Source organism: Thrips palmi, unplaced genomic scaffold (assembly GCF_012932325.1).
Source record: "Thrips palmi isolate BJ-2018 unplaced genomic scaffold, TpBJ-2018v1 HiC_scaffold_10, whole genome shotgun sequence".
NCBI lineage: Eukaryota > Metazoa > Arthropoda > Insecta > Thysanoptera > Thripidae > Thrips > Thrips palmi.
The window spans coordinates 13511090-13536646 of record NW_023144621.1 but is presented as its reverse complement, the minus strand read 5'-3'; the positions used below and the strand labels follow the sequence as shown (position 1 = coordinate 13536646).

Sequence of the window (25557 nt, the reverse complement as noted above, 5' to 3'; positions counted from 1 at the left end):
ACGGTTACAGAAACACAACAATTCGTTGAAGACGATTTCTGTTCCAATTTGGCAGTCCGTAAGGTCGGCCTACACTACTCGAACAAACAGCACAGGGCGTCCAGGCCTATGCATTTCCACCGTCACCGTTGACACAGGTGTTCGGCTGGCGACTCTACGCGTGCCGACGCGTGCGGAGAGCCGCGGAGAGCTCGGAAACTGGGTAGCATGGGAGTGACCCGATTTCGCGGGCTCGCTCCCCCTCCCTCCCCCAAGAGGAAAAGAGACGGCGCACCAAAATGGTCATGGTCGCGGTTTTAGACATGTAGACCCGAAATTTCGGGCCAACTTTGGTGAATAAGGCTCATCTTTAAGTGTTTGCGTTTCCGCTATAATTCCTTTGAAAACATTTTTAACAGACGATACCTTTACATGACTGAAACAACACAGAAAAAAAAACGGTATTCCCAGGTAGCCTCACGGTGGAATTTTGTTGTCACTCTATGACAAAACTTTATGACATCACTTTCAAATGATGACAATCTCATCACAAGTTAATGACATTTTCATCAAAGCTCCTATACTTATTGCATGGGCGTGACAACAATGTCATCAATTGTTTTGATGACATTGTAAGGAAAATTAGCCTTGAAAATCGTGACGACTCAAATTTTTAAAGTGCTCTAGTGAGGACAGTCGATTGCCAGGGACTTCCTGGGAAAACCAGGAACCGTTTTTACCGTGAAGAGCATACTGCCACGATACGAGTATCATCTGCTTCCATGAACCTTCCTTGAATCCACGTTTTCAAATTAATAATAAAATTATTTTTTCCCAGGCAGGTTTTGGCAGTGTGGCGACCAGGCGGCGTCGACGACACCCTCGAGGCCGGCGATGACGCCCCGGCGCGGAGGTCGCACGCAGCGCACGCGAGCACCCCGTCGGCCGTCCTCGCTCCGCTTGCTCGCAGCACCACCACATAAACAAGGACGCCGTTCGGGACTTCGGCAACGAGCCGAGCGCGCTCCGGAAAGAGCCGAAGTGCAGCGATCCTGCTCGTAATGAAAACAAACGGGCGCCGCGGGGGTGCTTCCGGCTCTAGGAGGTGTCTCGCCCGCCAAGCCGGCAGTCTGGATTGATTCCGGGGGAAGGGACTTCCCCGTCGGCCACGTGACAGAGTTAGTTAGTACTCACCCAGTGCTCTGGAGCCACGATGTCCGCCGTGTCTGCTGGATCGAGGCTCTGGAGAGAAGGAAAGATAATGACATCGTGAGCAATGGCAACAAATATGTAATATTTATAAAAATTTCAATTATTTCGGAAAGTTTCAAATTTTTTTTTAAATTCAACAGTCAGTGCGGTGAAAAACTGGACAGGGGAAGAACTGAACCCCCTCCCCCCCTATTTTACTTCAAATTCCGTATGCACAGGTTTAGAACTGTCATGTAATGAACCGCTGATGCCACGGAACAACTTTTGATGGTTGATGTGCCTGCGCATACCGTATTTGAAGTAAAATATGGGGTGTTCAGTTCTTGTCCTGTCCAATTTTTCCCCGCCCTGACCGTAAGTACTTGAAATATTTAAAAAAATTTAAAAAGTTATGAAATTTAAAAAAAAATTCAGAAAAGGCTTTAAAAAATGTAAGTTTTAAGAACGTAACTATTTTTAGCAAAAGTCTTTCCCAGCTTCTTTTGGTACGTTTCGCGCCGTCTAACGAATTTCAAGATGCAAAATGGAATGGGTCCGCGACGCGCGCGGGAAGCATAACCGCGGTCCAAAGCAACGAAAAGAAGAACGAAAACAACAACAAAAACAGCGACTTGGCTGCGCCACGCTAAACGAGCGCGTTGAATTAGCCTATTAAGCCCAAGCAGCAAGTATGGGTTAGGCACTCCCAGAGGACGAGGAGGGGGAGGAGGATGGGGCGAGAGAAAGCAAATTGTCCCAAATGAAACTAACGTACCGGCCGGACCTGATGCAAAAGAGGTTCACACGACCCAAAGCCAATGCCCCATAGGCGCGGCACACGGCGAGAAAAGCATCATCGGCCGAAGAAACGTTGAACGCCAAACCGAAGGGCTCCCCACAAAAAAGCCCGGGCCAGACACCGCAAGCATCATAACACATCTCACCAACACAGAGCGGCCGCCGCGGCCAAAATTCTAGACGTGTTTTGAGATCCAGAGTCGCTAAATGGGACTCGAACCGAACGTGTGGATCCCACCAATGGATTGCTCTCCGAACGAGGAATCCATAGGTGGGTTCACACGCTCGGTTCGAGTCCTGTTTAGCGACTCTGGAGCTCAAGACGCGTCTGGAATTTTGGCCGCCTCCACCGGTCTTCTGGCCCACTGTGCGGCAGGCCCAGCGGTTGCTACGCGACGGCAAAAAGCGGCCGCGCTCCGCACAGTGCAGCAGCACACAGTGGAGGAGGGTGCGTGTAAGCGGCCTCCCAGCCCCACCCACAAAACCACAACCTCATAATATATCTCAAGATTTTTATGGTTTTCTGCCCCCTTGGCTCCCCCACCCTTTCCCATTCCGGGGAATGACTCTTCACCCCAGCGAGAGGAACACAGGGAGGCCAGCGAGGCCGGCGGCAAAGAGCTGTCGCTTCGTTCGTTCATTTGCAGTGACGACGACGGCGAAACAATGGCAGGCAAGGCAGCTCGCCCGAAATCTCACACACTCAAAAAAAATGTAAATAACGAAAAAAATCAAATTTTAAAAACAAGTCAATTAAAAAAAGAATAAAGTTTAAATTTGAATCAAGTTATCTTTTCAAATGCAACAAAATTTTTCCAAAATCAACTTTTTAAAAAATCAACTTTTTAAAAATCAACTTCTAAACATAAAAATTTAAATTTAAGATAGTTTTTTTTTTTTACAGTGGCCGGACGCTGCCCGCAATGCGCGCCACTCACACAGCACTGCACATTATCGACACGGTAAACGCGCCCCCGAAATAACCCCCTGGCGCGCCCTGGCGGCTCCATTTAGTTGGCAACATCATTAGACGCGGCGATTGATTGGCCCTGCATGTCTCGGCCCCTCGGCGCGACAGTGGGGCAGCGGGACCGCAAGCACGCACCCACCTCAGTTTTCTTTTTATTTCAAAATTACAGTAAGCTTCAGAAGGATTCGAACTTGACTTTATTTGGTTATAAAATTTTTCGATTGATTATTACAGTGGGCTGTGAATTAAGTTGAATGAAATTTGGAGAAATTTTAAAACAAAAGTGTGAAGAGGAAGTATTTACGTGGTCGACATTTTAAGTCGTGCTCGATTTCAGAGTAAATAAATGTGACACAGTCAAATTGTCGCCCTGAAATGGGTCAGAGTGGTTTAGGTGCTGCGGCCACATATGCGTTTTGATAGGCGATGGGCTGCGCTGGGCTGCGCTGGGCTGCGCTGGGCAACGCAGTAGACTGATTCCGAGAGTCGTTTTCGTCGCTCCGACTCTCTCCTCGCACCTATAGGCGACGGCCATGAGTGCGAGAGAGACAGAGCGACGAACACGCCTCTCGGAATGAGGCTGTTGGGCCGCGCTGCTGGGCGGCGCGAGGCAGGGGGTCCCGTCCCGTCCCGGTCCGGCGAAAGTAATTGCCAATTGCTGATACATGACCGGGCGGCCTAATCAATAAAGTGCAGGGCTTGGCGCCACCTCGTTATGAGCGGCCGATGCATATGCATGGCACACCTAGGCAAATTACAAACAAACACGATCGGCCACCATTCCGCCGCCACTTTCCAGCCCGTCATGTTGTTATTGGGGACCCGCCTCGGGACCCGCGCGCACCGTGGACCAGGAGGCGGACAAAATCCCGGACGAGTGTCGAGCTCCAGAGTCGCTAAATGGGACTCGAACCCAACGTGTGACCCCACCAATGGATTCCTCGTTCGGGGAGCAATCCTCTGGTGGCGTCACGCGCTCGGTTCGAGTCCCATTTAGCGACTCTGGAGCTCAAAACGCGTCTAGTTTTGGCTGCCTGCACCGGTCTTTCGGTCTATTGCACCGCGGACACACTTCGATAACCAGAGCGACACGCGAAGAATGATGAGACTCACCTCTCTCTTCCGCTTCACCGTCGATCCTGCAACAGAGAAAAAGCGAACGGAATCAGACGGGGTTGTCAACAAGTTGCCCTGGCGACCCTCGTCCTTCTCTCGCGGGACTCCGCGACTCCCCGACTCCGCGACCGCCAGCGCCCGATAACCCGGTGCCCTCGACGGGGTCCTCGACGGGGCCAACGCGACGGCGTCCTCGGTGCATTGTCAAAACCAAAGAGTTATGGCTATCAGTGGTCACCACATGTTCGGCCGCGCCGACACGAACGCCCCGGAACGCCCAGCCCGACGGCGGGGGGCGGGGCGGCAAGGGGCACCGTCGCGGCGCACCCCAAGAGTGGCACACCCTGAAGTGGCACATCCTTAAAGGCACATCCTTAAGAGGCACACCCCCTTAAGTGACATACCCTTAAGTGACGCACCCTTAAGTGGCACACCCTTAAGTGACGCACCCTTAAGTGGCACACCCTTCAGTGGCACACCCTTAAGTGGCCCCAAAGTGGCACACCCTAAAGAGGCACACTCCGAATATGACACCAGCAGGACGCTACAGACGCCCGTACAGACAACAAATGCCTTCTACCATTTGACGGACTTCGGGATAAAACCGCTGATGCCTCGCTCCACTCCACGCCAAGAGGGGTTAGTAGAGGTACAGCGGCGGCTTGTTGGCAGGGTAGGCGGGCTCCACCGGCTCCATTCCACCCCTGCAGCCCTGCAGCCGGGCGTAACGTGTAGCTCATGCAACACGGGGGATGCATCGCACGGCGACACATAAATCAGTTGGAGGTTGGCGCGGCGGGGCGGGGTGGAGCGGGGCGCGGCGGGGCGCGCTCGCGTCAACCTCACTTGGCGTCTCGTCCTGCCCAACCCCCGCCCACTCCGTCCGTCCACCCGCCTTCGCCGCCAATCACAAGCGCAACACTTCTCAGCCCGCGACGTAGGCCAGCCCGCGTGCAGTGTGGCGCACAGTGGGCCAGAAGACCGGTGGGTGGAGGCGGCCAAAATTCGAGCCACGTTTTGAGCTCCAGGGTCGCTAAATGGGACTCGAACCGAAGGTGTGATCCCCGTACTGCTCTCCGAAGGAGAAATCCATTGGTGGGGTCACGCGTTCAGTTCTAGGCCCATTCAGCGACTCTCTGGAGCTCAAAGCGCGTCTAGAGTTTCAGCCGCCTCCACCGGTCTTCTGGCCCACTGTACGGCGGACAACGCCAGACAAAAACAGCGGCCAGTTCTTGACGTCCGCAGCTTCACGCTCGCAACACACACACGCGCGCGCGCGCGCGCGCACACACACACACACACACACACACACATTCGCACACATTGGCACTGGCGGCGGCGCGCTACGCGCCGTTACGTCACTATCTGGACGGCCCGGGCAAGCCCCTCGCCGCCTATCGCTCCAAAACGGGATGTGTTCCAAAGTTACTGCGCGGAATTACACAGGAGGCGCGCGCTGATGACACAATGCGCACGGGCCTAAGGCCAAGCCAAAGGTACAGCCAGGGGCAAAAGGCTGACGCAAAGATGCAGCCACTGTGCAACCGAAGGTAAAAGGCTGAGCCAAAGGTACAGCCAAAAGTACAGCCACAGGCAAAAGGCTCAGCCAAAGGTACAGCCAAAAGTACAGCCACAGGTACAGCCACAGGCAAAAGGCTGAGCCAAAGGTACCCAAAGGCTTAAGGCTCAGACAACAGCAAAAGGCCAGCCAGAGGTAAAAGGCTCAGACAAAGGTACAACCAACGGCATAAGGCACAGACCACTGGCACCATCTTTATTTGCCTCGACGCCACGAAACCTTTGACGCGACCGGACTATAACGACCACCGTCTTTACCATTTTTTCGTGCCGCGGCAGTAGTACTTCGAACGCAAACAAGCTACTCAATTTTTAATTGTTTTCTTGTTTCGTCATGGTTTTGACGCACGTACCTGGTGGCGGAGGTCTTCTAGGTGAGTTACCGAAGGGAAAATAAGGTGAGTCCGGTCCAAAGGGCTCGGCGCCCGGTCCCGCGTAACTGTTCCCGTATGGCTGCAGAGAGAAAACAAAAAACAGCGACGTTAGAAGGGGAGAAGGTCCTGCACCGTAAAACAGAAGTCCGCTGCAATTTGGCAACAAAGTGCACCCACTCAGTGAGTCGCCCTCGCAGTTGGAAGTCGAAACAACAGTTTCACCGAAGTATTTGGAATGTAGGAGGAGATAGTGACACCTTTGGTCCTGCCTGGTGGCGGTCAACATTTTGAGGAGACGCGGGTTGACCACGGAGTCTACGGAAGGCGCGGCAGGCAGGCGGGCGGGCGATAGAACGCCGTTGCCGAAAGTAGGCGCTAGACACCCCCGTCCCCTTCCCCCACCCCCCTTCCCCAGAGCTCCAACTATTCTCATAAGCTTCTCCGGCCCTCTGGCTGCAGCGGCAAACTAACATCTTCACCGCCCTTAAAGTTGCGCCCCCTCCCCCCTCTTCTTTTCGCCCGCGCCTCTAAATCTGTATTTTATTTGTTTAGTAGAGAAGTCGTTGGCCGTAGTACGGACATTAAAAGTAGAGAAGACACACTTTGTCGGCGACTTAGCGCCGCTGCCTTCGAGGCAGTGCCTCCCCGCAGTCAAGGGTGAAGGGTGCCCCCCCCCCCTCCCTCTCCCTCTAGCTGGTTTTCACTCTGGTGCCTCGACATGCTCAGCTTCTTTTAAAGGTAGGGTGTCCCCACATAAATTACCACTATAATGGACCGGCGCGTCCATTTTTGCGCCTCGCACCCCGGCCGGGGGGCCACTCTATATTTACCGCGTTATTTACAGGTGGGCAATATTTAGCCGCGCCACTTATATATACGCGTCCGCGCCAGCCAGGTGAATGCCGGCCGAAAGAATTATTTGGGATAAAACTTGAAGGGGAACGGCAAAATGAGTTGAACGTAAGTTTTACCGGAAGAAGATAAAACCGCGGGGAGAAATTCTCGAGCATTTCAAACAAAAACCGAGTTTTTTCTGCGTTCAGCATCATTGCCACACCCCAATTTATTGTAAAGTTGGATATGCACATGGTTTTCTTTACCATGATTTCATAAAATATTTGAAATAAATATTGAAATTGATCGATGTCAGAATGCGACGAGCACACACAGGGTCCCTGGGGCCCCGAGTGCAGTGTGTGGACACAGTGAGCCCCACAAGAAGCCAGTTCCCGTCAGGCCGTCACCTCGTCGGTCCGACGGAAGCCGCCACTTGTTTACCTCGAAGACCTCGTACGCTTCGTCATAACACGGTGCAAAGCTAACAGCTAGATCCCCACCAAACTCCCTGGGAACGCGTGCGCCGTCTCTCTCCCACACAAGCGGACCAGCCCTCTCTCTCTCTCTCTCTCTCTCTCTCTCTCTCTCTCTCTCTCTCTCTCTCTCTCTAGTGGCGCGCAATTTTAATCACCCGTACACGGAGCACAAGAGGGAGGGAGAGGACAACAAGTGCGCGCCCAATGCCTCGCACACAAATTAGGACAAATTTAATAAAACAAGTTTCGCGCCCTCCGAGGCTTTCTTGAGATCGGACTCGCCCCGGAAGGGGGATGCGTGGCAAGGGAGAAAAAAGGAGGAGAGAAAGAGAGAGAGAGAGAGAGAGAGAGAGAGAGAGAGAGAGAGAGAGAGAGAGAGAGAGAGAGAGAGAGAGAGAGAGCACTGAAAATAGAAAGGTCATACTTTTGACCGCTTAAACGGTCTTACTGAAATGTACGACCGAAAAACGGTCATACTTCGATGTATGACCGAAAAACGGTCATACTTCGATGTATGACCGAAAAAACGGTCATACTTCGATGTATGACCGAAAAACGGTCATACTTTATAGTGTATCACGGGTAAAGGCTGATATATACCCAAGCTAAACAATAGCCAGTCTCGCTGATGTCTGACCTTTTTTTGGTCATACATTTAAGTATGACCGTTTTTCGGTCACACATTTAAGTATGACCGTTTTTCGGTCATACATTTGTGTATGATCGTTTTTCGGTCATACTTTTTGTATCACCGAAAATCGGACGGATGTCTCACCCTTTGATTTTTAGTGAGAGAGAGAGAGAAGAGCTGGGCAGCTAGACCGCTGGGGGCACGTTGGTGCATATGTGTGTGTGTGTGTGTGTGTGTGATGGATTGGGAGGGAAAAGTGTGCAAAAAGGACCCTATGCATACTCTTGGACGCGACGACCTTGACCAGACAAAAAAAAACACCCCTAAAAAAATTTAAAAAAAAAGAAAGATTTTTAAAAATGGCTAGATTTATGGACAGCCCCTGACAAAAGGAGAGAGGGAGAGGGCGGTGCTTTTCTAGTCAAGTGTCATATTACAGCCCGCCGCACCGCCATAAAATTGCAGGATTATTAGCCCTGCCCCCATGTAGGGGCGCAAAGCGGAGAGAGGGAGAGGGAGAGGGAGAGGGAGAGAGAGAGAGAGAGAGAGAGAGACAGAGAGAGAGAGAGACAGAGAGACAGAGACAGAGAGAGAGGGAGAAGGGCAATGGCGCCGTTGTCCGCTCTATTTGTTTTATTACGATAGTTATGATAATTATGAGAGCTTCCTCCTGTAAATGCAGTCATTACCGGCCGGGGGATTACGAGAGGCGGAAAGGGGTGCGAGAGCGATAGAAGATGGAAGGGGGATGCGGGTGGAAACGAGACGGATAGAGGGAAACCGGGAGAAAGGGATAGAAAACCTGGGGGTAGGAAAATAAGGGTTGCGAGAGAGGGAGGGAGAAAGGAGGGAGAAAGGAGGGAGAGGGGGAAGAGGGGGAGAGAGGGAGAGGGAGAGATGGAAAAAGGCTGGGTTTGCAAAGGCAGCAGCAGCGATCAAGATGTTCCTTGGGCGAGAAAAAAGCCACGTCCAGGGACACACAGAGTGAAGGTCGTTCTGACGGTTCCTGCTCCACCAAAAAGGGGTGGGGGGCTTTCTCAGGGATTCCACATTGTTTTCACGAAGAGGGGGGGGGGGATCTCCAAGCCGCCTTACATGTGCTTAGGTGAATAGTTGAAGGATGTAGCCCGTGTCTGTGTGTGTGAGTGTGTGTGTGTGCGTAGTACTTAGTGGGGACACCTCAGGGGATGGTGCTAATCCCACAAGTCAAGTCTCCCTCCAGAGCGGCGCCACCCTCACTACTCGGTGGCCGGCAGGGCGGAGTCCTATCTAAATCGCACTGGGGATTAAAAACGCATCAAAACTCTATACTCACCATTCCATTGTCGCTGTTGGAGTACGGCGACGTGAACCCAGGTTTCTCTGCAACACAAAGCAAGACACGGTCAGTCACCACCGTTCCAACAAAAGCCTTTGAGCTCCGCGTTCCGCCATACAGAGGACCAGAAGACCGGTGGAGGCGGCCAAAATTCTAGACGCGTTTCGAGCTCCAGAGTCGCCGAATGGGACTCGCACCGAACGTGTGACCCCACCAATGGATTGCTCTCCGCACGAGGAATCCATAGGTGGGGTCACACGTACGGTTCGAGGCCTGTTTCGCGACTCTGGAGCTCAAAACGCGTCTCGAGTTTCAGCCGCCTGCGCCTGTCTTCCACTGTGCGCCTGCCCACCAGTCACTGCTAGTACCCCGCGGCCCTAAAGCTCTCCGCACTTAAATTAACCGCCCTCCACGCGATTATTCGCAGTCCTTCCCGGCTATTGGCAGCGCATCGGCAGTCGCGGCACGTCGCCGCGGCCCCAAAACGACCCCCAGATTGATCGGCCTGTCTGCCGTGCCTGGCCGTGCCGTCTCGGCATCCGCTTAGGCCGCACTTACAAGCCACTTACACTGGCGTGGCGCGACACAAGCCCCTCGCACTACCTTACAAAAAAAATATTATAACAAATCAGAAACAAACACTCTAAATGAAGCGCAGAAAAGAAATTCGCCCATGCAAAGAAAGGGATGAGGACGACCCTGTTACGCTCCTTGCTTGGAGAAAAATAAGACAATACTACGATTGAAATTTATCAATGTGTTCCACAGGTTATCTGAGGAAGCACTTTTAATGTTCAAAAAAGAACTAAAAAATGGCTGGTCGATAAGAAAGATTTTAAAAACTGAGCAAAATTCTCAAATGCTCCAGTAATTGTAATACATATGTACCAAATTTTGTGAAGAATCTATGTAACATCTTGTACCACCAACAGAAGCAAATAAGATAACAATTTTAACAAGTTTGTTTTTCAAACATATTTTTTGACAATCATCAGGGTTTCAACAAAAAAAATGAGATTTTCCCTGACTTTTCCCTGATTTTCCTCACGCGAAATTGCAAATTTCCCTGACAATTGAGCGCATCGAAATATTGATTTAACGCGAGTGTCTGGCGCTCTTCTCCGCGGTTGTCCGGCAAACAGATCCAGTGTCGCAGTAAATATATTGCGAAATTCCCTGGCATTTCCGTTACCCTCTTTTCCTGACTTTTCCTGATTTCAAAGTTTTCAAGGTTTGTGTAAACCCGTATTATTTTTGGAGGCTCTTTTTACTTCACGAGAAGCAGAGTGTAATCATAGTGTGAGTGCCAAAGATATCTAGACCACCCAAAACCAGTGCAGGAAGTGCGGGCAGGCAGGCCGGCTCGACTTGACAGCGCTTCGAGCGTGCGAGCGGCGGGCGCCTATTTCTGGCAGTATAGCATGCGCGACTGCTACTCCGTCGCCACCTACACCCTACAACACAGCGAGATAGTAAATCATGGCGGGGCCGGCACGGCGGGGCAAAGGTGCGCGGGACATGCATGCGCTCGGTTTACAACATCGATTAACGATTAACTGCCCGATAGCGGTCACACGTAGTGTAGTCACACGTAGGCAGGCACACTTTCAGGAGTGTCGCCTCCCGGCGGCGCCAGCGCCAGCACTGAGTCGTTTTCGTCGCCCTGTCTCTCTCGCACTCACGGGGCGTCGCGTAGTGGTGCGAGCGAGACAGAGCGGCTCTCGGTCCGCAGGGCGCAGCACCGGTCTGGACCGCCGCGCCGAACGCCCGTCTTTCGCAAAGCATTCCAGCGGAGAGGATTCCTCCAGAGTGCCAACCTCACAAAAATTCCAACTTCGTAGGAACTCCTCAAACGGAAAGCACGCACAGCGACGTCATGCGCAAGGTGACTTCGTTTCAGAAATTCGATTTCACCGTTTTGTTCACCTGGGCCTAACGCTCACGACCATTCACACTAAATCAATATTTAATTTTTTTAAAGTTTTTTTTTTATTTCAAAGGTTGGCACTTTATGTCGCGCATTTCCGGCAGCTCGGGACAGCGTGCAAGAAAAGCGGGCGACTTTCCGACTACACTGGCACGCGGCCCGGACGACGCATGACCGACAGAGAGATGCGGGGAGAGAGAGAGAGAGAGAGAGAGAGAGAGAGAGAGAGAGAGAGAGAGAGAGAGAGAGAGAGAGAGACTCTCTAGGCTGCCAACGCAAACAACACGGGCCTAACGATTCATCAGAGGCAAGACGCATCAATCTAGCCCCCTTTACGTGCATTGTGCCCCTCCTTGTTACATCGCAGTACAATTAGCATGTCAACGTTGTAAGAGTGTGAGTGAGTGAGTGAGAGTGAGTGTGCGTGTGTGTGTGAGCGCGCGGCAAAGATCACTATAACACCCGCGCGCGTGGGTAACCCGTCACCGAGCCAGGACGCAGGTTGGCAACCCTCTCTTCGTCACACGGTGGCGCCTACTTCGGAACGGCACTGACCATTTGCCATTTCCCAATTTGAAAAAGTAAGTAAATTTAGAAGTAAATCGACTTGTCCCCAAGACAGTCGGTTCAGCCTGCGAGGTAGGCCAGTCTGGCGCGTGCAAAGCACGCGTGTCGAGCGGCGGCCTACCTCGCAGGCGCCCGGCCGTGCTGAGGCTGCCCAAAAACCATCCTGCTTGTGCAAACAGACTCCCCCAAAAACATGCTGTTTTAGCAAACAAAGCGCCCCCCCCCCAAAAAAAAAACTGCTTTTACACACATAACACTCAAAACCATCCTGTTTGTGAAAACAGGCTCCGAAAAGACCATGCTGTTTTCGCAAACAGACTCCCCAAAAGCATGCTGTTTTTGCAAACAGACTCCCCGAAAGGACATGCCGTTTTTGCAAAACAAGTTGGCCCAAAACGTCCGCGGACGGCGACGGGCGCGGTGACCGGCCGGCGCTCTGGGCTCGCTCTGGGCGGTCAGCCAGTCCGTCACTGGGCCAGGCGAGTCAGCCCCGTCAGCCCCGCGCGCGGCGGACAAGACAAAAAAACAACGTCGCCGCGTCCCGCCGCTTTGTCGCGACGCTCGATTTCGTCACTACTTTCTTTGGCATCGCATCGTGGCGACACGCGCAATTCCTGCAGCTTCGCTCACCGCGCTCTTTCTTTTAAAAGAAGTTCCACCATTTTTTTCCCTGTTTTTTTTTTATTCGATATTATTTTCAAGGAGTGTTTATTGAGCTGGCCGGACGACGCGACCGGCACCGCCCCGCACCGCCCCCTCCACGCCGGCCAGGTACTACTGCCCTATACAGGCGCCGCCCGGCCTCGGCTCCCAGCCTCCATGGACTGTGTGTGTGTGTGTGTGTGTGTGTGTGTCCGTCCGTCCCTGTGATCGATTGGCGATTAGTCAGTCACTTTCTAAAAGGATGCAATCCGCGGCGGTCGCGCGACAAATTCCAAACGGACGCATTTTTGTTTTGTTTTTGTTGTTGTTTCGGTAGCGTTTTCTTTTTTTCACAAACCGCGAGTGCGCATCTCGTGCGGGAACATCGAAAAATCGTGAACACGGACTGTCGCGTTCAATTAGATAATACTTCCCGCCTCAAAAAACAAGGTCAATTGGTCCCATTGTTTTGTTTTCGTTTTGTTGTTGTTGTTGTTTTTGGCAATCTTTGCGGTTTTAAAATTTTGTAGATTTAGTGTTTAAAATTTGTTGGACTTTTTTAATTAAAAAGTTTGAGATTTTTGAATTTGAATTTTTACTTTCATTTTTCCCCTTCTGCGTCACTTGTCCAATTCCACGTTCGGAGCGCATCGGCGCACCTCTGCTCCGCGCGCGCCATGGCCGCCATGGCCGCCGTTGCCGCATCCAGCGGCGGGAGCCCCACACACACACAGCCCCACACCGCCCAGATATCCCTCAGGAATGCAACTCTACGGCTTTCTGGAGTAGTAGATATTGCGTCCAGAGTGATTTATTGCTTTCGCGGAAATATTTACGAAAAACACACTCACAAGCACGCGCGCGCTCACACACGCGCTCTCTCTCTCTCTCTCTCTCTCTCTTCCCGAACGCAGCGTGGCCGGGTTGCTGTCGCGGTCTAGACAACAGCAACAACCGGCAACAACAACAATGAACGGCAAAGTCAAACGAGAAAAGAAAATAGATACAGGCCACCAGCCAGAACGGGTTGCATACCGAATAAAAATTCGCGCCGAGCCACGCATTTTCCGATAAATCACCGATCGATCCCTTTCCCACCTTTCCCGCCTTTCTTTCCTCCCTTTCCTTCCCCACGCTGCGACGTCGTTACTCACCGAGCGGACCACGCCGCTCCCCCCCCCCCCTCCCGTCCGCGGCGGTGCCGGCGAAACGCGGAAAAAGGCCAACGTTCCAGAGCGACGTGCCACCGTGCATGCGCACAGTGGGCCAGAAGGCCGGTGGAGGCGGCCGAAACCCTAGACGCGTTTTGAGCTCCAGAATCGCTAAATTGGCCTCGAACCGAACGTGTGACCCCACCAATGGATTCCTCGTTCGGAGAGCAATGCATTGGTGGGGTCACGCGTCCAGTTCGAGTCCTGTTTAGCGACTCTGGAGCTCAAAACGCGTCTAGAGTCCTTGTTTCAAGAGGAAATTCCTCGGGCCCGCGACGCAATGCAAGACCAGGCGGGGAGTGTACACCGTTGGCCTGCATCGATTGTGCCAGTGCGTCTCATCCACGTCCGAAAAACATCCGGCAAGAGCGTCCGCCTCACCGCACCGCCAGACCTTACTGATCCCGAGAGTCGTTCTCGTCGCTCCGCCTCGCTCGCTCCCGCACGGGCCGCCCCGTGAGCGCGAGAGAGGCAGAGAGCGCCGACTCTCGGAATCAGTCTGCAGCAGCGGCTGCCTTGAATAATGCAGGTCCGGGGAGAGGCGTGGTCGCTACATACTGTAGTACCCGACCGGATTCCAAACCGCCAAATACCCGCAGCCGACAAAATTTGCCACTGTTTCGAACACCCATAGTACATGCTTTCATTTCATGTTTCATTTCAACCTCACAAACACAAATCTTAAAATTTTTCTATACTTAGTTTTGGAGTTAAAAATTTTAACTTCAGGAATAGTTTTCCTTTCTTTTTCTTCTTTTTTCAGCAAAAACACTGTGGTCAAATGTGTGTTGCTTTTTTCCTTTATTTTTTTGTGTCGTTTCTATTGCTGGATCGTTTTGCCTCGGTTTATGATTGGCCACCGGTGCCACTCAATTACAAAGAATTTGAGCGCATCGGTTTCAAACGAGGCCGTCGGCACCATTGGCAGGGCAGACCGCAAGCGAATCGCCAAGCGTGCAGGGGATGCGCCGTCTAATCCACGTCGGGCCAAGAAAGACTGTCTGTCCGTCCGTCTGTCGGCCCGTCGGGCTGTATCGCTCTCGCAGTCTACAATTCAATTATTACAAGTGAAGGTGGCGGGAAGGATCGGATGGAATGGGGTCGGATCGGAGGGCGGGTCTGGCGCACAATTTGAGTAACAACCCCGAGAGAGGGAGAGGGAGAGGTGGGGGGAAGGTCGTGGGGACATCCGCAAGTGGAAAGGGCGGGAAATTCACAGTGCAGGGGCACAAGGGATGCCTCTGTGTGTGTGTGTACGGGTGGGCGTGCACGCTCTATCCTCTAAACCACCCCTTCCCCGCCCCAACACACACGCACGCACGCACGCACACACACACACACACACACACACACACACACACACACACACACACACACACACACACGAACAGTAGCAGGGACACACATCCACACAAGTTCGTAAAATGCCGAATTCGGAGTGCCGGGCGTGGCGAAGGGAGGAGAGACGGGGTGGAGGTACTTGATGTTCGGGCGGGGGGGGGGGAGCCTTCTGCTTCGGCTGTGTTTTCGTGCTCCCCCGACGCGTATCCAGCAAGACCGCGGACACAGCGCCGCGCACAAAAAATCGAACACCGTCGATGGGGTCGAAGTCTCAAGGAGAAATGGGTCAAAGCCGGACGGCGCAGACCTGTGCACTGAGATCAGTGGCCAGACAATCCATGTGGCCAGACGTTGCTGTCCAGTCCAACCGAAGGACAGACAGACAGACAGGCAGGCCAGAAAAAAGCGCGTGTCTCATTAGCGTCGGCCACCTCGAGGTAATGCCCAACACCTCGAAGGGATTGGCAACTCGTTGCATGTCTGTCTGTCTGTCCGTCTGTCCGTCCGTCGGCACGCGACAGCTGAATGAAACAAGTACTTTGTTTGCACCCCCTCATTACAAATGGAGGAGCGACTTGGTGACAGGGCTGATCCCAAAAGGCCAGCCCATCTCGGAGCCGGTCCCGGCCCGGAGTCGGTCCCGGAGTCGGTCCCGGAGTCGGTCCCGAAGTCCCGAAAGAGCATCAATCACACTGATCCGGTCGGCGTCAGCGCGGCGTCAGCGCGGCAGCGCGTCAGCAGGTCGGAAACTGCGCACCTTACCCATATTTCACCACTTTCACCGACATCACCGCGTGTCGACAAGTTTCAACAGAATTCATCAGGGCTACCTATTTCACCACCTGGACGACTAATTTCACCATCTTGACGACGAATTTCACCACCATGACGACCAATTTCACCACCTGGACGACCAATTTCACCATCTTGACGACCAATTTCACCACCATGACAACCAATTTCACCACCCTCACGACAAATTTCACCACCATGAATACCGCAATTTCACCACCATGGCGACAAGCTTCACCACCACGCGCCGTTTTCACCGAGGACACCTCGGCGGGCCCGGCCCGGGCCACACAACATATGGCGCTGCTATAAGCCCGTGAGGCTTTGGACCGTCTGGGCCTCTCGGTCTTGGCCTGGGCGGCCGGGGCGCTGCAACGGCCATTCTCATTACATATCCCCTCCGGATTGCACAATCACACTCACTGCGCTGACCAATCCCTGCCCTAGAAATCCAGACGACACCGGCCACTTCCGGTCCCGGATTTGCAGGCTCGACTCTGCGTGCGTGCGTGCGTGTGTGCTTGCGCGCGCGCGTGTGTGTGTGTTTGTGTGTGTGAGAGAGAGAGTGTGTGTGTGTGTTCCCGTGTGTGGGTGAGTGTGCGTGAAGTGTGGGCGGGACACGGAGCGACTACCAGACGGTAAGTATGACAAATGCGGTACACACAAACGCTTGCTTGGTCTAGCGCGGCGTGGCGGTGGCCGCGGCGGCAGTCTCTCTGTCTCTCTCGCACTCACGCGACGACGCGTGTGGGTGCGAGAGAGACGGACCCTGCCGTGTAGCGAGTCCGCGTCGTGTGGGGTCGCGTGCCAAAAAATCCGCCGAGTGGGGGGTCGTCCAAAAAATGACGCGATATTCGGGAAAACGCGCAAAACCGTTTTGAGAACCTTGCCCCCCGCTCGCACGCAAGCACGCGTGCGCGGCAGTCAGCAGACTGAGAGTCGTGCCCGTCGCTCCGTCTCTCTCGCACTCGCGGGGCGCCCCGTGTGGGTGCGAGAGAGTCAGTCTGGTGACACACAAGACGGGGCGGTCGGCCAGCCCGGTGGAACTGATCCGGGAGGCACGGCGCAACTCGAGCCGGCCGGACCAATTTCAAACTGCTGGGGGGAGAGAGACGCCGCCGCCTCGAACCAAAACGGAAAAATTGCACAAAACAACAACAAGAAAAAAACTGGAAAAAAACTATAGTTTAAATTTGTAAAAAAAAATATTTAAAAAATTAATTTTGAAAAGCAGAAAATGGCAGTGAGCATGCACTTGACACTTCTGTGCGTCCGCGGTCTCCCCGTGGACGTCATCGAGTGCCTCGCAGTGCCTGGCGGGGCCGAAAGAAGGCGCTGCGCCCCTCAAACCAAACACAGCTGCAGCGCCGCGCTCGGCCGCGCCACGCTCCCTGCGGCAGGCAGGTAGCGCGCCACGCAACGAGCAAGTCCGATTCGGAGCAGCTCTCTCTCTCTCGCACCCGCACGGGGTGCCGCTCAAGTGCGAGAGAGACGGCGCGACAGTCGTTAGCTCGAGCGGTGCGAACGAATCGCAATGTGGAGGTAATGACACGCGCTCTGCAGGCCCCAGTTATCATTCTGTTTCCAAATAAAATCGACGCAGCATTGCTGTTGGAACCGAGCGAGCGAGCGCGGTTTTGTTCGAAGTGACAAGAGCCGTCTAATTTGAGCCGCGCGAGAAAAGGAAAATGAGTCGTCCCTTGCCAACCAGCCACCCTCGCAACGCGTTTGCCCGCCCATTCAATCGCGTGGCCGCCGCCGGCATCCTTAACGATTCGCAGCCGCGTTGACCGCAGCCGCACTGCTCCACCCTGTAATCTCCCAGGGCCAAGCCCGGCCACGCCGCGAGCCCCTAGGCCGCCCCGCCCGGCTCATCCGACCGATTATATTTCCATTAACAGCGCGCTAACCTACTCCCAATCCCAGTCTCGGCCAGCGCTACAATTGAAAAGAAAAAGCAAGGAGCTCACAGTGGGCCAGAAGACCGGCGGACGCGGCCAAAATCCCAGGCGCGTTTTGAGCTCCAGAGTCGCTAAACAGGACGGAACCAAACGTGTGACCCCACCAATGGATTCCTCGTTTGGAGAGCAACGTTCGGTTCGAGTCCAATTTAGCGGCTCTGGAACTCAAAACGCGTCAAAAGTTTTGACCGCCCTCCGGCACCGGTCTTCGGGCCCGAGCTCTTTTCGTTTCCCCCCACCTTTTTCTGTCATTTTTGAACACGAAGTACGTAGCCTTATTTTTTGTTGTTGCTGTTGTGATTTTTCATGACACTTGCTGGAGTGTACCCTAAAATGATACCTTGGTTGCGACACTGTACGAGAAAGGGCCGAAGGGAAATTCGAAGACGCCGCCTTCGTTTGACCCACCGCGGCACCGCGGCCCTCGGCTCGGCTCGGCTCGGCACGGCTCGGCTCGGCACGCGTCGCGATCGGTATCACCATCCTCTTCTTCATTACGCGTCCCTTGTCTGCTACGTCACGACGCAACAAGTGGCGCCAACCGGCCGGAAAAAAACACGAACTTAAACTGCAGAGGAACCCTGTTCGAAATTGGCAAACGCGCGCTTCACTCACACTCTCTCACACGCACACAGACACACACACACACACACGCAGTGCGCGTACTGGCCGGGCGGCACTAGATTGCTTTTGCCGTTTCTCCCGTTCGATTCCCGCTCCCGTGATTTGTAGCTTATGACGCGACGCGAGCGAGCGAGAGAGAGCGAGAGAGAGAGAGAGAGAGAGAGAGAGAGAGAGAGAGAGAGAGAGAGATAGGGAGACACTCTCTCGCAGGGCCAGGCAAACAACATGCACCTTACGGAGTGCGGCCTTCGCTAGCCATATCAGCCTGTGCACTGTGCAATCCGCCTGCGAGCCTACACACACCCATTATACGCAAAACATGCCCAAATACAATCCGCTAATAAACATCTCCGGACTGTCAGCGCCGGGGAGAGGAGGGGGGTGGGGGAGAGGAGCGTGCCCCCGGCGAGCCCAAGCAGCCCAAGCCACCGGCGGGATGACTGCCAGCCGCACTGGGACGCCAAACGAGAGGCACGGTTCAAAATTTTCGCTCCGCAATTTTCTCTCTGGAATTGATTTTTAGCAGACGATACAAGAATGTACACAGACGGACGAAAAAAAAAGAAAAAGAAACTTCAGTTTTAAAGTTTTCATTAAATTGTCTCTGTTTTAATCTGTCACTGTTTTTCAACTGTCACTTTTTTCAATCTGTCACTTTTTTCAATCTATCGCTTTTTTTCAATCTGTCACTTTTTTCAGTCTGTACTTTTTTTTCAAACTTGCCTTTTTTTTCAATCTGTCACTTTTTTCAATCTGTCACTTTTTATAAAATCTGTTACTTTTTAGTCTTTCAATTTTTTCAATCAGCCACTTTTTCAGTCACTTCACTGAGATTCCAAACGCTATGAGTATAGCACGTATGGTGCAATGCGCTGAGATATTGCACCTTACGTGCAATGCCTTAGGTGCAATGCTTCCCGAAAATGCCATATGCTAATGCATGGGAATTGGGAGGCATTGCACTTCATGTGCAATGCTTTTGCCCTGCACCAATTGACGCTATACTCATAGCGTTTGGATTCTCAGTGTTAATTTCAGTCTCACTCTTTCTTGTATTTTGATTTAAATTTTGTTTTCGGGGGCGGTTATGTTTTTACTTTTTTCCCTTATCTGTCACTTTTTTCCTTTTTCCGTGTGTCATTGCAGCAAATTCCATTTTGCACCGTAACTACCGCCGTATCGTTACGCATACGAGACGACGCTTACCAGACGTTGCTTACGAGCGCAAGAAGGCTAGCCCTACTGCGTTCCGCCGCGGCGTCGCGGCGTCGCGGCGTCGTCGCCGGACACATCGGTGGGCGTCCAAACGACATCGCGGGGCGCCAAAACAATGCGCGTCTTCCTCGTGCCCCTCTAGTGGCTCCATGGCGACCGCGCGACCGCCCAGGCAGCCAACTTTTTCATTGTATGCTGATGAGGCGGCAAGCTCGCCTGGCGCACCGCGTCGCACCGCGACGGGGGAAGCGATAAGTCGGAAATAATAAAGAAAGATGCATCTTTATTAAAAGGCACTGCCGCCGGCACGCGTTACTCGCAGCGGATAGATAACGAGGCGTTATTCGCAGGTCGCGAAGGAACAACATGTTGTTCGCAGCGGAGATAACGACGCGTTATTCGCAGGTCGCGAGGAAACGAAATGGTATCCGCAGGTAAAACATAACAACGCGTTATTCGCAGAACGACTGCGCGTTGTTTGCAAGTGAATCAAAGCGTTACTCACAGGTGAACGATAACGACGCGTTATTCGCAGGTAAGATAACAACGCGCTATTCCGAGGTAAAATAACGACGCGTTATTTCGCGGCCGAAAAAGGCGCGCGATTCAAACGCGTGATGACTCTGCGTTGGATTTGAAAAGGCGGTCGATGACACAAATAAACAAGTGTCGAGATGGGTATCACCGTCGTGACCCCTTCGGGCCTTCGGTCCCTGGGGGCGCCGCGACGCCCATGGGACGCCTCTCTCTCTCTCTCTCTCTCTCTCTCTCTCTCTCTCTCTCTCTCTCTCTCTCTCTCTCTCTCTCTCTCCCTCTCTACCGCGCCGCTGCAGCGAGAGCGCGAGAGAGACAGATAGTGCAACCTCAGCCAATCGCGCGATTCGACGTCCCTTCGAGGCGCCGTTCCGCGCCGTCGCAGCGCGTCGCAGCCGGTGACAAATCTATCTCCATCTCTCACTCTCTCCGTCTCTGTCCCTCTCCCGGAGAAGATCGGCCAAATTCCAGAGAGCACCCAGACTTTGTAGTGAAACGTTTCCGAATCACGCAAGTCGCCTCCATTTTCGGCCCAGTTTGAAGTCACTGGAATTCCGAGCACCCCTCCGCGGTTTGGGGCGGCTTCCTCCCAGGAGATACAGACGGTGGAGCATTTGGGCCGGGGAGGTCGCACGGCGTCGCACGGCCTATCTCTAGGCTCGACCCTCGGTCAAACAGTGCCGGCGACACGCCGAGCCTAGCCGTCTTGCTCGCACAAAGACCGCGCAGATAAGCGCTGGCACGCGGCGCCGGGATCGCGGGTTCAACCCCACCCGGCGGCCGCCACTTTTTCAGCAGCAGGGCGCCAGCCAGCCAGCCGCGCTGCTGCGCCGCCGAGCGTGGCGGAGAGTGGCGCGGGCCTTCCCTCTCACAGTCCGATTTGCGACTCGCTCATAAAATGGCCCCCTCCCTCCCTCTCTCTCCTCTCCGGTCGACGTCTATGGTCCGGCGATGGCCGTTTCGTAGAATTGTCGTTAATTGCGAATGAGGCAGTGTGGCTTCACTCCGCCTCGGCTTCGGCAGCGCTTCGGCAGCGCTTCGGCCCTCGTTCGGGTTTGGCTCGCTTGGACCGCAGGCATGGCGGGCCGGCTGCGGTCCAAATTAGCGACACAACCGCCTAGTCCAAGTGCTTTCGCCGCTCTCTCTCACACACACATTGCTACGGGTCGAGCCACGGGTGCGAGAGGGACGGAGCCCCTCGACGAGTTTCAAAGTGCTTACGCACGCATAGCTACTTCCAGTCGTGTATTTTTGCTCTGCAAATAGAGACTTTGTCGCGCCTGGATTTTGATGCAGTGTGTCAACACGCCACACCGCGCCCCTCTAAGGGCCCCGCCCGCCCCGCCCCGGGGCTTAACTCTAAGACAAACAGAAGCTGAGTGGAACAGGTGTTTAGCCGGCGGCGTGCAGGTTGTTCCGGAGGCACTGCCCCGGGCACCGTGGGGCCGTGGGGCGTGGGGGCCGTGGGGCACGCCGCGACGCGCTCCTTTATCGCCCTGTTTTGACGCCGCACAGTGAAGACCGGTGGAGGCGGTCAAAATCCCGGACGCGTTTTGAGCTCCAGAGTCGCTAAATGGGACCCGAACCGAACGTGTGACCCCACCAATGGATTGCTCTCCGAACGAGGAATCCATTGGTGAGGTCACACGTCAGGTTCTATCCACTTGTTTTCTATCCCCGAACCCCAATTATTTTCAATTCCATACCACCTCATTGTACTGCCCGGCAACGCCACGCAAATTCAACCCCTAAACCACATTCATTTTCCATCCCTAAACCCCATTCATTTATTTTCTATCCCCTAAACCCCATTTATTCATTTTCTATCCAGCCCCATTCATTCATTTTCTACCCCCTAAACCACATTCATTCATTTTCTATCCCTAAAACCCATTCATTCATTTTCTATCCCCTGACTGAACCCCATTCATTTTCCATCCCTAAACCACATTCATTCATTTTCTATCCCCAAAGCCCAATTCATTCATTTTCTATCCCCTAAACCCCATTTGATCATTTCCTATCCCTATAAACCCCATTCATTTTCTATCCCTAAACCCCATTCATTCATTCATTTCCAATTCCCGCCCAGTCGTTTCCCACCCCCGCCGGTCATCCTCGTCCCCCGCCCCCGCCTCGCTGCCCATCTTCCTACCCTTGCATTCCCTCCTCGGCCGCCACTCTATCCGCCGCTATCCGCCGCTCTATCCGCGCCCCGGGCCCCTTGGCCTGTGCCCCTTCGGCCCCTTTGCAACACACGGCTGGCATGCATATTCATGAGGTGCAGTAGCGGCTGCAGGTGAACCGTGTCGCATCCACAGGCCGCCCCTCTCTCTCTCTCTGTCGCACTCGCGGGACGCCTCGCCGCGGTGCGAGAGAGACGGAGCGACATCCTTCGGACTCGGGCCGCCGCCGCCACCACCACCGGCCCCGCCACACAGCGTGACAGACACGGAGCGTAAAAGTGAGGGAGGGGGCGCCGGGAGTCGAACCCGCGCACGACCCATCCGTCCACGATCCACGTAACGCCACCGAATCAAGTTTTCCCGCGCTGCGAGTGTCTTTGAGTGGCGCCACCTGTGCGGCGCCACTGACCCACATGCATCGCGCATGCACCCCAAGGCCAATGCCATTTTCTTGCGCCGTGTCCGAACCTCAAAACCCGCGCACAGTGGATTTGCCAGAAGACCGGTGGAGGCGGCCAAAACTCCAGACGCGTTTTGAGCTCCAGAGCTGCTAAAAAGGACTCGAACCGGACGGAACCGAACTCCTCGTTCGGAGAGCAATCCATTGGTGAGGTCACACGTTCGGTTCGAGTCTCAATTAGCAACACTGGAGCTCAAAACGCGTCTAGGATTTTGGCCGCCTCCACCGGTCTTCTGGCAAATCCACCGCGCGGCGAGGAGGGTGGGTGCGCTCCACTGCGCTCCACTCGTCACGACGGCGGCAGGCTGGCCGGGCCGGCCACTCGTACAGTCACGCATGCGCACCCCATAAAAAAGCAAATCGTGACCCCTCAGTGACAAAGTCAACACACGAGGTACCTAGTCTGCACCCCGCCTCGCCGAGCCTCGCCGAGCCTCGCCCAGTGACACAATCAAGAGCAATAACATTCAAGAGCCGGGCCGCGACGCCCGCTTTCGGTCAGTTTTGGCGCTCGTTTTACAGAGCAACACTCCAGCCAACGTGCGAAAATCCTTGCCGCAACCTTTGACATTCAGGCGCAGTCCAATCGGTGCATTGTCCCCAGCCGAGCGATTCAGGAGATCGCTCTGTCTCTCTCGCACCCTTACGGTGAGCCCCGTGAGTGCGAGAGAGACAGCGCGACTCTTCTGAATCGCTCGACGCCGTGACCCGCGGCAGCCCTCGACGGGTGCCTCCACTAGTCTCTCCACTCCCGCCCAACAAGGCGAGTTCAAGGCGCCACCCAGCAGACTGATTCCGAGAGTCGCTTTCGTCGCTCCGTCTCTCTCGCACTGATGGGACGTCCCCTATAGGCGCGAGAGAAACAGAGCGACGAAAACGACTCTCGGAATCAGTCTGCAGCCAAGACAGAGCAGATACACGCCACCCTTAAACTTTTGAGAAACGCCAAGAGCCCCAGCAAAACCTGAAATTCGGGCAACCCGAGCGAGTCCCCGGCTGCAGGGGGTATTTCCGACAGTGCGACAGACAGAGCAGGCTGCAGGGGGTATCGCCGACCACAGCACCCCATGAGACCGGCAGCGGGAGCATTGAACGAAAGTCCGCCCCGAACTCCACATATAAAACGCAAAATTACCCCCCCCCCAAAAAAAAAAAGGAGAGGTGGCGCATATGGTTCATGAGCACTAGTGCATTCCCCAAACCAGGCAATACAACCACTAGGGGAGTCTTAAATATGTGTACAAACTGACTTTTAAAAAGGAGCATACACAGACAGGCACATACATGCACAAAGGAACCGGAGCCAGGGTGTTAAGAGCAGCAGAGCCGTTCTGTCTCTGAAGAACAGCTTGAAATCACAGTGCTTCAATCTAAATCAAAAAGAGCCTTTGTCAAAAGTGCTCGCATCCCTCACCCGTTGTAAATAACACAACACAGAGTGTTGGTCAACACTCCTATTTCTACAGTCGGCAATTCGTTCCCGGTTAATTCGTTCCCGGTTAACTTTGGGGCCTTACTCCAAAGTTACTCGGGGTGTTTTCATGTTCTTTGAATGAGCATACAGATTTAGTCTCAAGCAGCGTAGCTGCTGCAATGAGGTGCACGTATTACTCTCTCAGAGAATGTGCCGCAGATTAACGTGCCACATAAAACAAAACTACATACGTGCAACATGGCTAACGTTCTGGTTAACAATGATCTAGCGTTTTGCTCCGTTAATTACAACATCCAAGACTTATTCCGCCAGTTTGAGGTTATGTTTATAAAATTAATGGCAAGCTCAACGAACAAGTCAAAGCTCCAAAATGATATTAAGCCAATGCTCAACCCTCAAATGAACTTGGAATCGGACACTCCATGGTACAAAATGGCAATAAATTGGCAGGAACTCTCTCTCCTCTCTGGAAGGAGCCACAACTGTCTTGCTTTGTAGGTTAAGTTGCTGTATGGTAGCGAAATTGGCAGAAAGAATGACCTATCGGTGAGACTCACACACTAGGAAATATTTGAAAGGACGCAATCTATCGCAAAACGGAAAATTTCGAACAGAACACTGAACATATAACGTTGAAATGAGTTTAAATAGAAGTCATTAAGATCAGTGAACCACTGAATTTAAAGGAATAATAGTGACTGGGCTGGCTAAATTTGACTCGAAATAAATTAAAATTCATTTTTAAAACCGGACGGTGCCAGAAAAATATCGTTCTCTACTCTAAATGCCGAAACAACCCTGGTTTGCACTTCTGAGAAGCACTTCTAAGTCGGCAGGGCACCTATCAACAACCAAAACATCACATTTTGCAACCAACTCAAACCGATCTGACAACTCCAAAAAATACTACCGGCGCAATCAACAAATTAAAATATTCCCAGAAATTGATGGGCAAGTGCTCACCTAAACACAAAGCAGAAGAAACAGGCAAATGTAAATAAAAACAATCTCGCTTCATACAGAAGCCAAGAAGTGGACGTCAGTCGGTCTAACCCCACACGGTATCGGCCTGTTCGCGCGTTTATCCCCGTAAAACGCCCCTAACTTTTATGTGCCCGGGTAGAAACTGGGCTCAAGAATTGACTCACCTGGTTGTTTATTGGCTATCTTGTTAAAACAATTCTGAAAAACTTCATAAAGTGCCATAGGCTCATCATCACTGGTTGCCATCTTGATTCAAGCAAAGCTTACTGACCAGAAAAAATTGACTGTCTACTGTTTTACAGTAACGGCTTGGTAGAGGGCAGCACTGTACGGCTTGGTTTTGGTTTAGTGTCGAAGTCGAAGGGGGCGGGTGGAGACCCTGTTCCTCCAAGGTGGAGACGCATCTCCAT

General features: G+C 53.3%; 1 protein-coding gene across 8 annotated transcripts in view; it reads right to left on the bottom strand.

Annotated features, from left to right (window-relative positions):
- Nucleotides 1-25463, bottom strand: part of LOC117648282 (transcription factor 12-like) — a 134911-nt gene extending 109448 nt beyond the window's left edge. For 5 of the 8 annotated variants that reach the window (XM_034390734.1, XM_034390724.1, XM_034390750.1 and 2 more), the window contains exons 1-5: nucleotides 25312-25463; nucleotides 9266-9312; nucleotides 5986-6085; nucleotides 4052-4077; nucleotides 1174-1221 (exon numbers count right to left, since the gene is read on the bottom strand). In XM_034390734.1, the coding sequence (XP_034246625.1) occupies nucleotides 1174-1221; nucleotides 4052-4077; nucleotides 5986-6085; nucleotides 9266-9312; nucleotides 25312-25393 (303 nt within the window). In that variant the 5' untranslated portion in view covers nucleotides 25394-25463. The remainder of the gene's footprint in view (nucleotides 1-1173; nucleotides 1222-4051; nucleotides 4078-5985; nucleotides 6086-9265; nucleotides 9313-25311) is intronic. The other 3 variants (XM_034390758.1, XM_034390779.1, XM_034390788.1) reach the window with 1 other exon arrangement.
- Nucleotides 25464-25557: the final 94 nt, after the last annotated feature.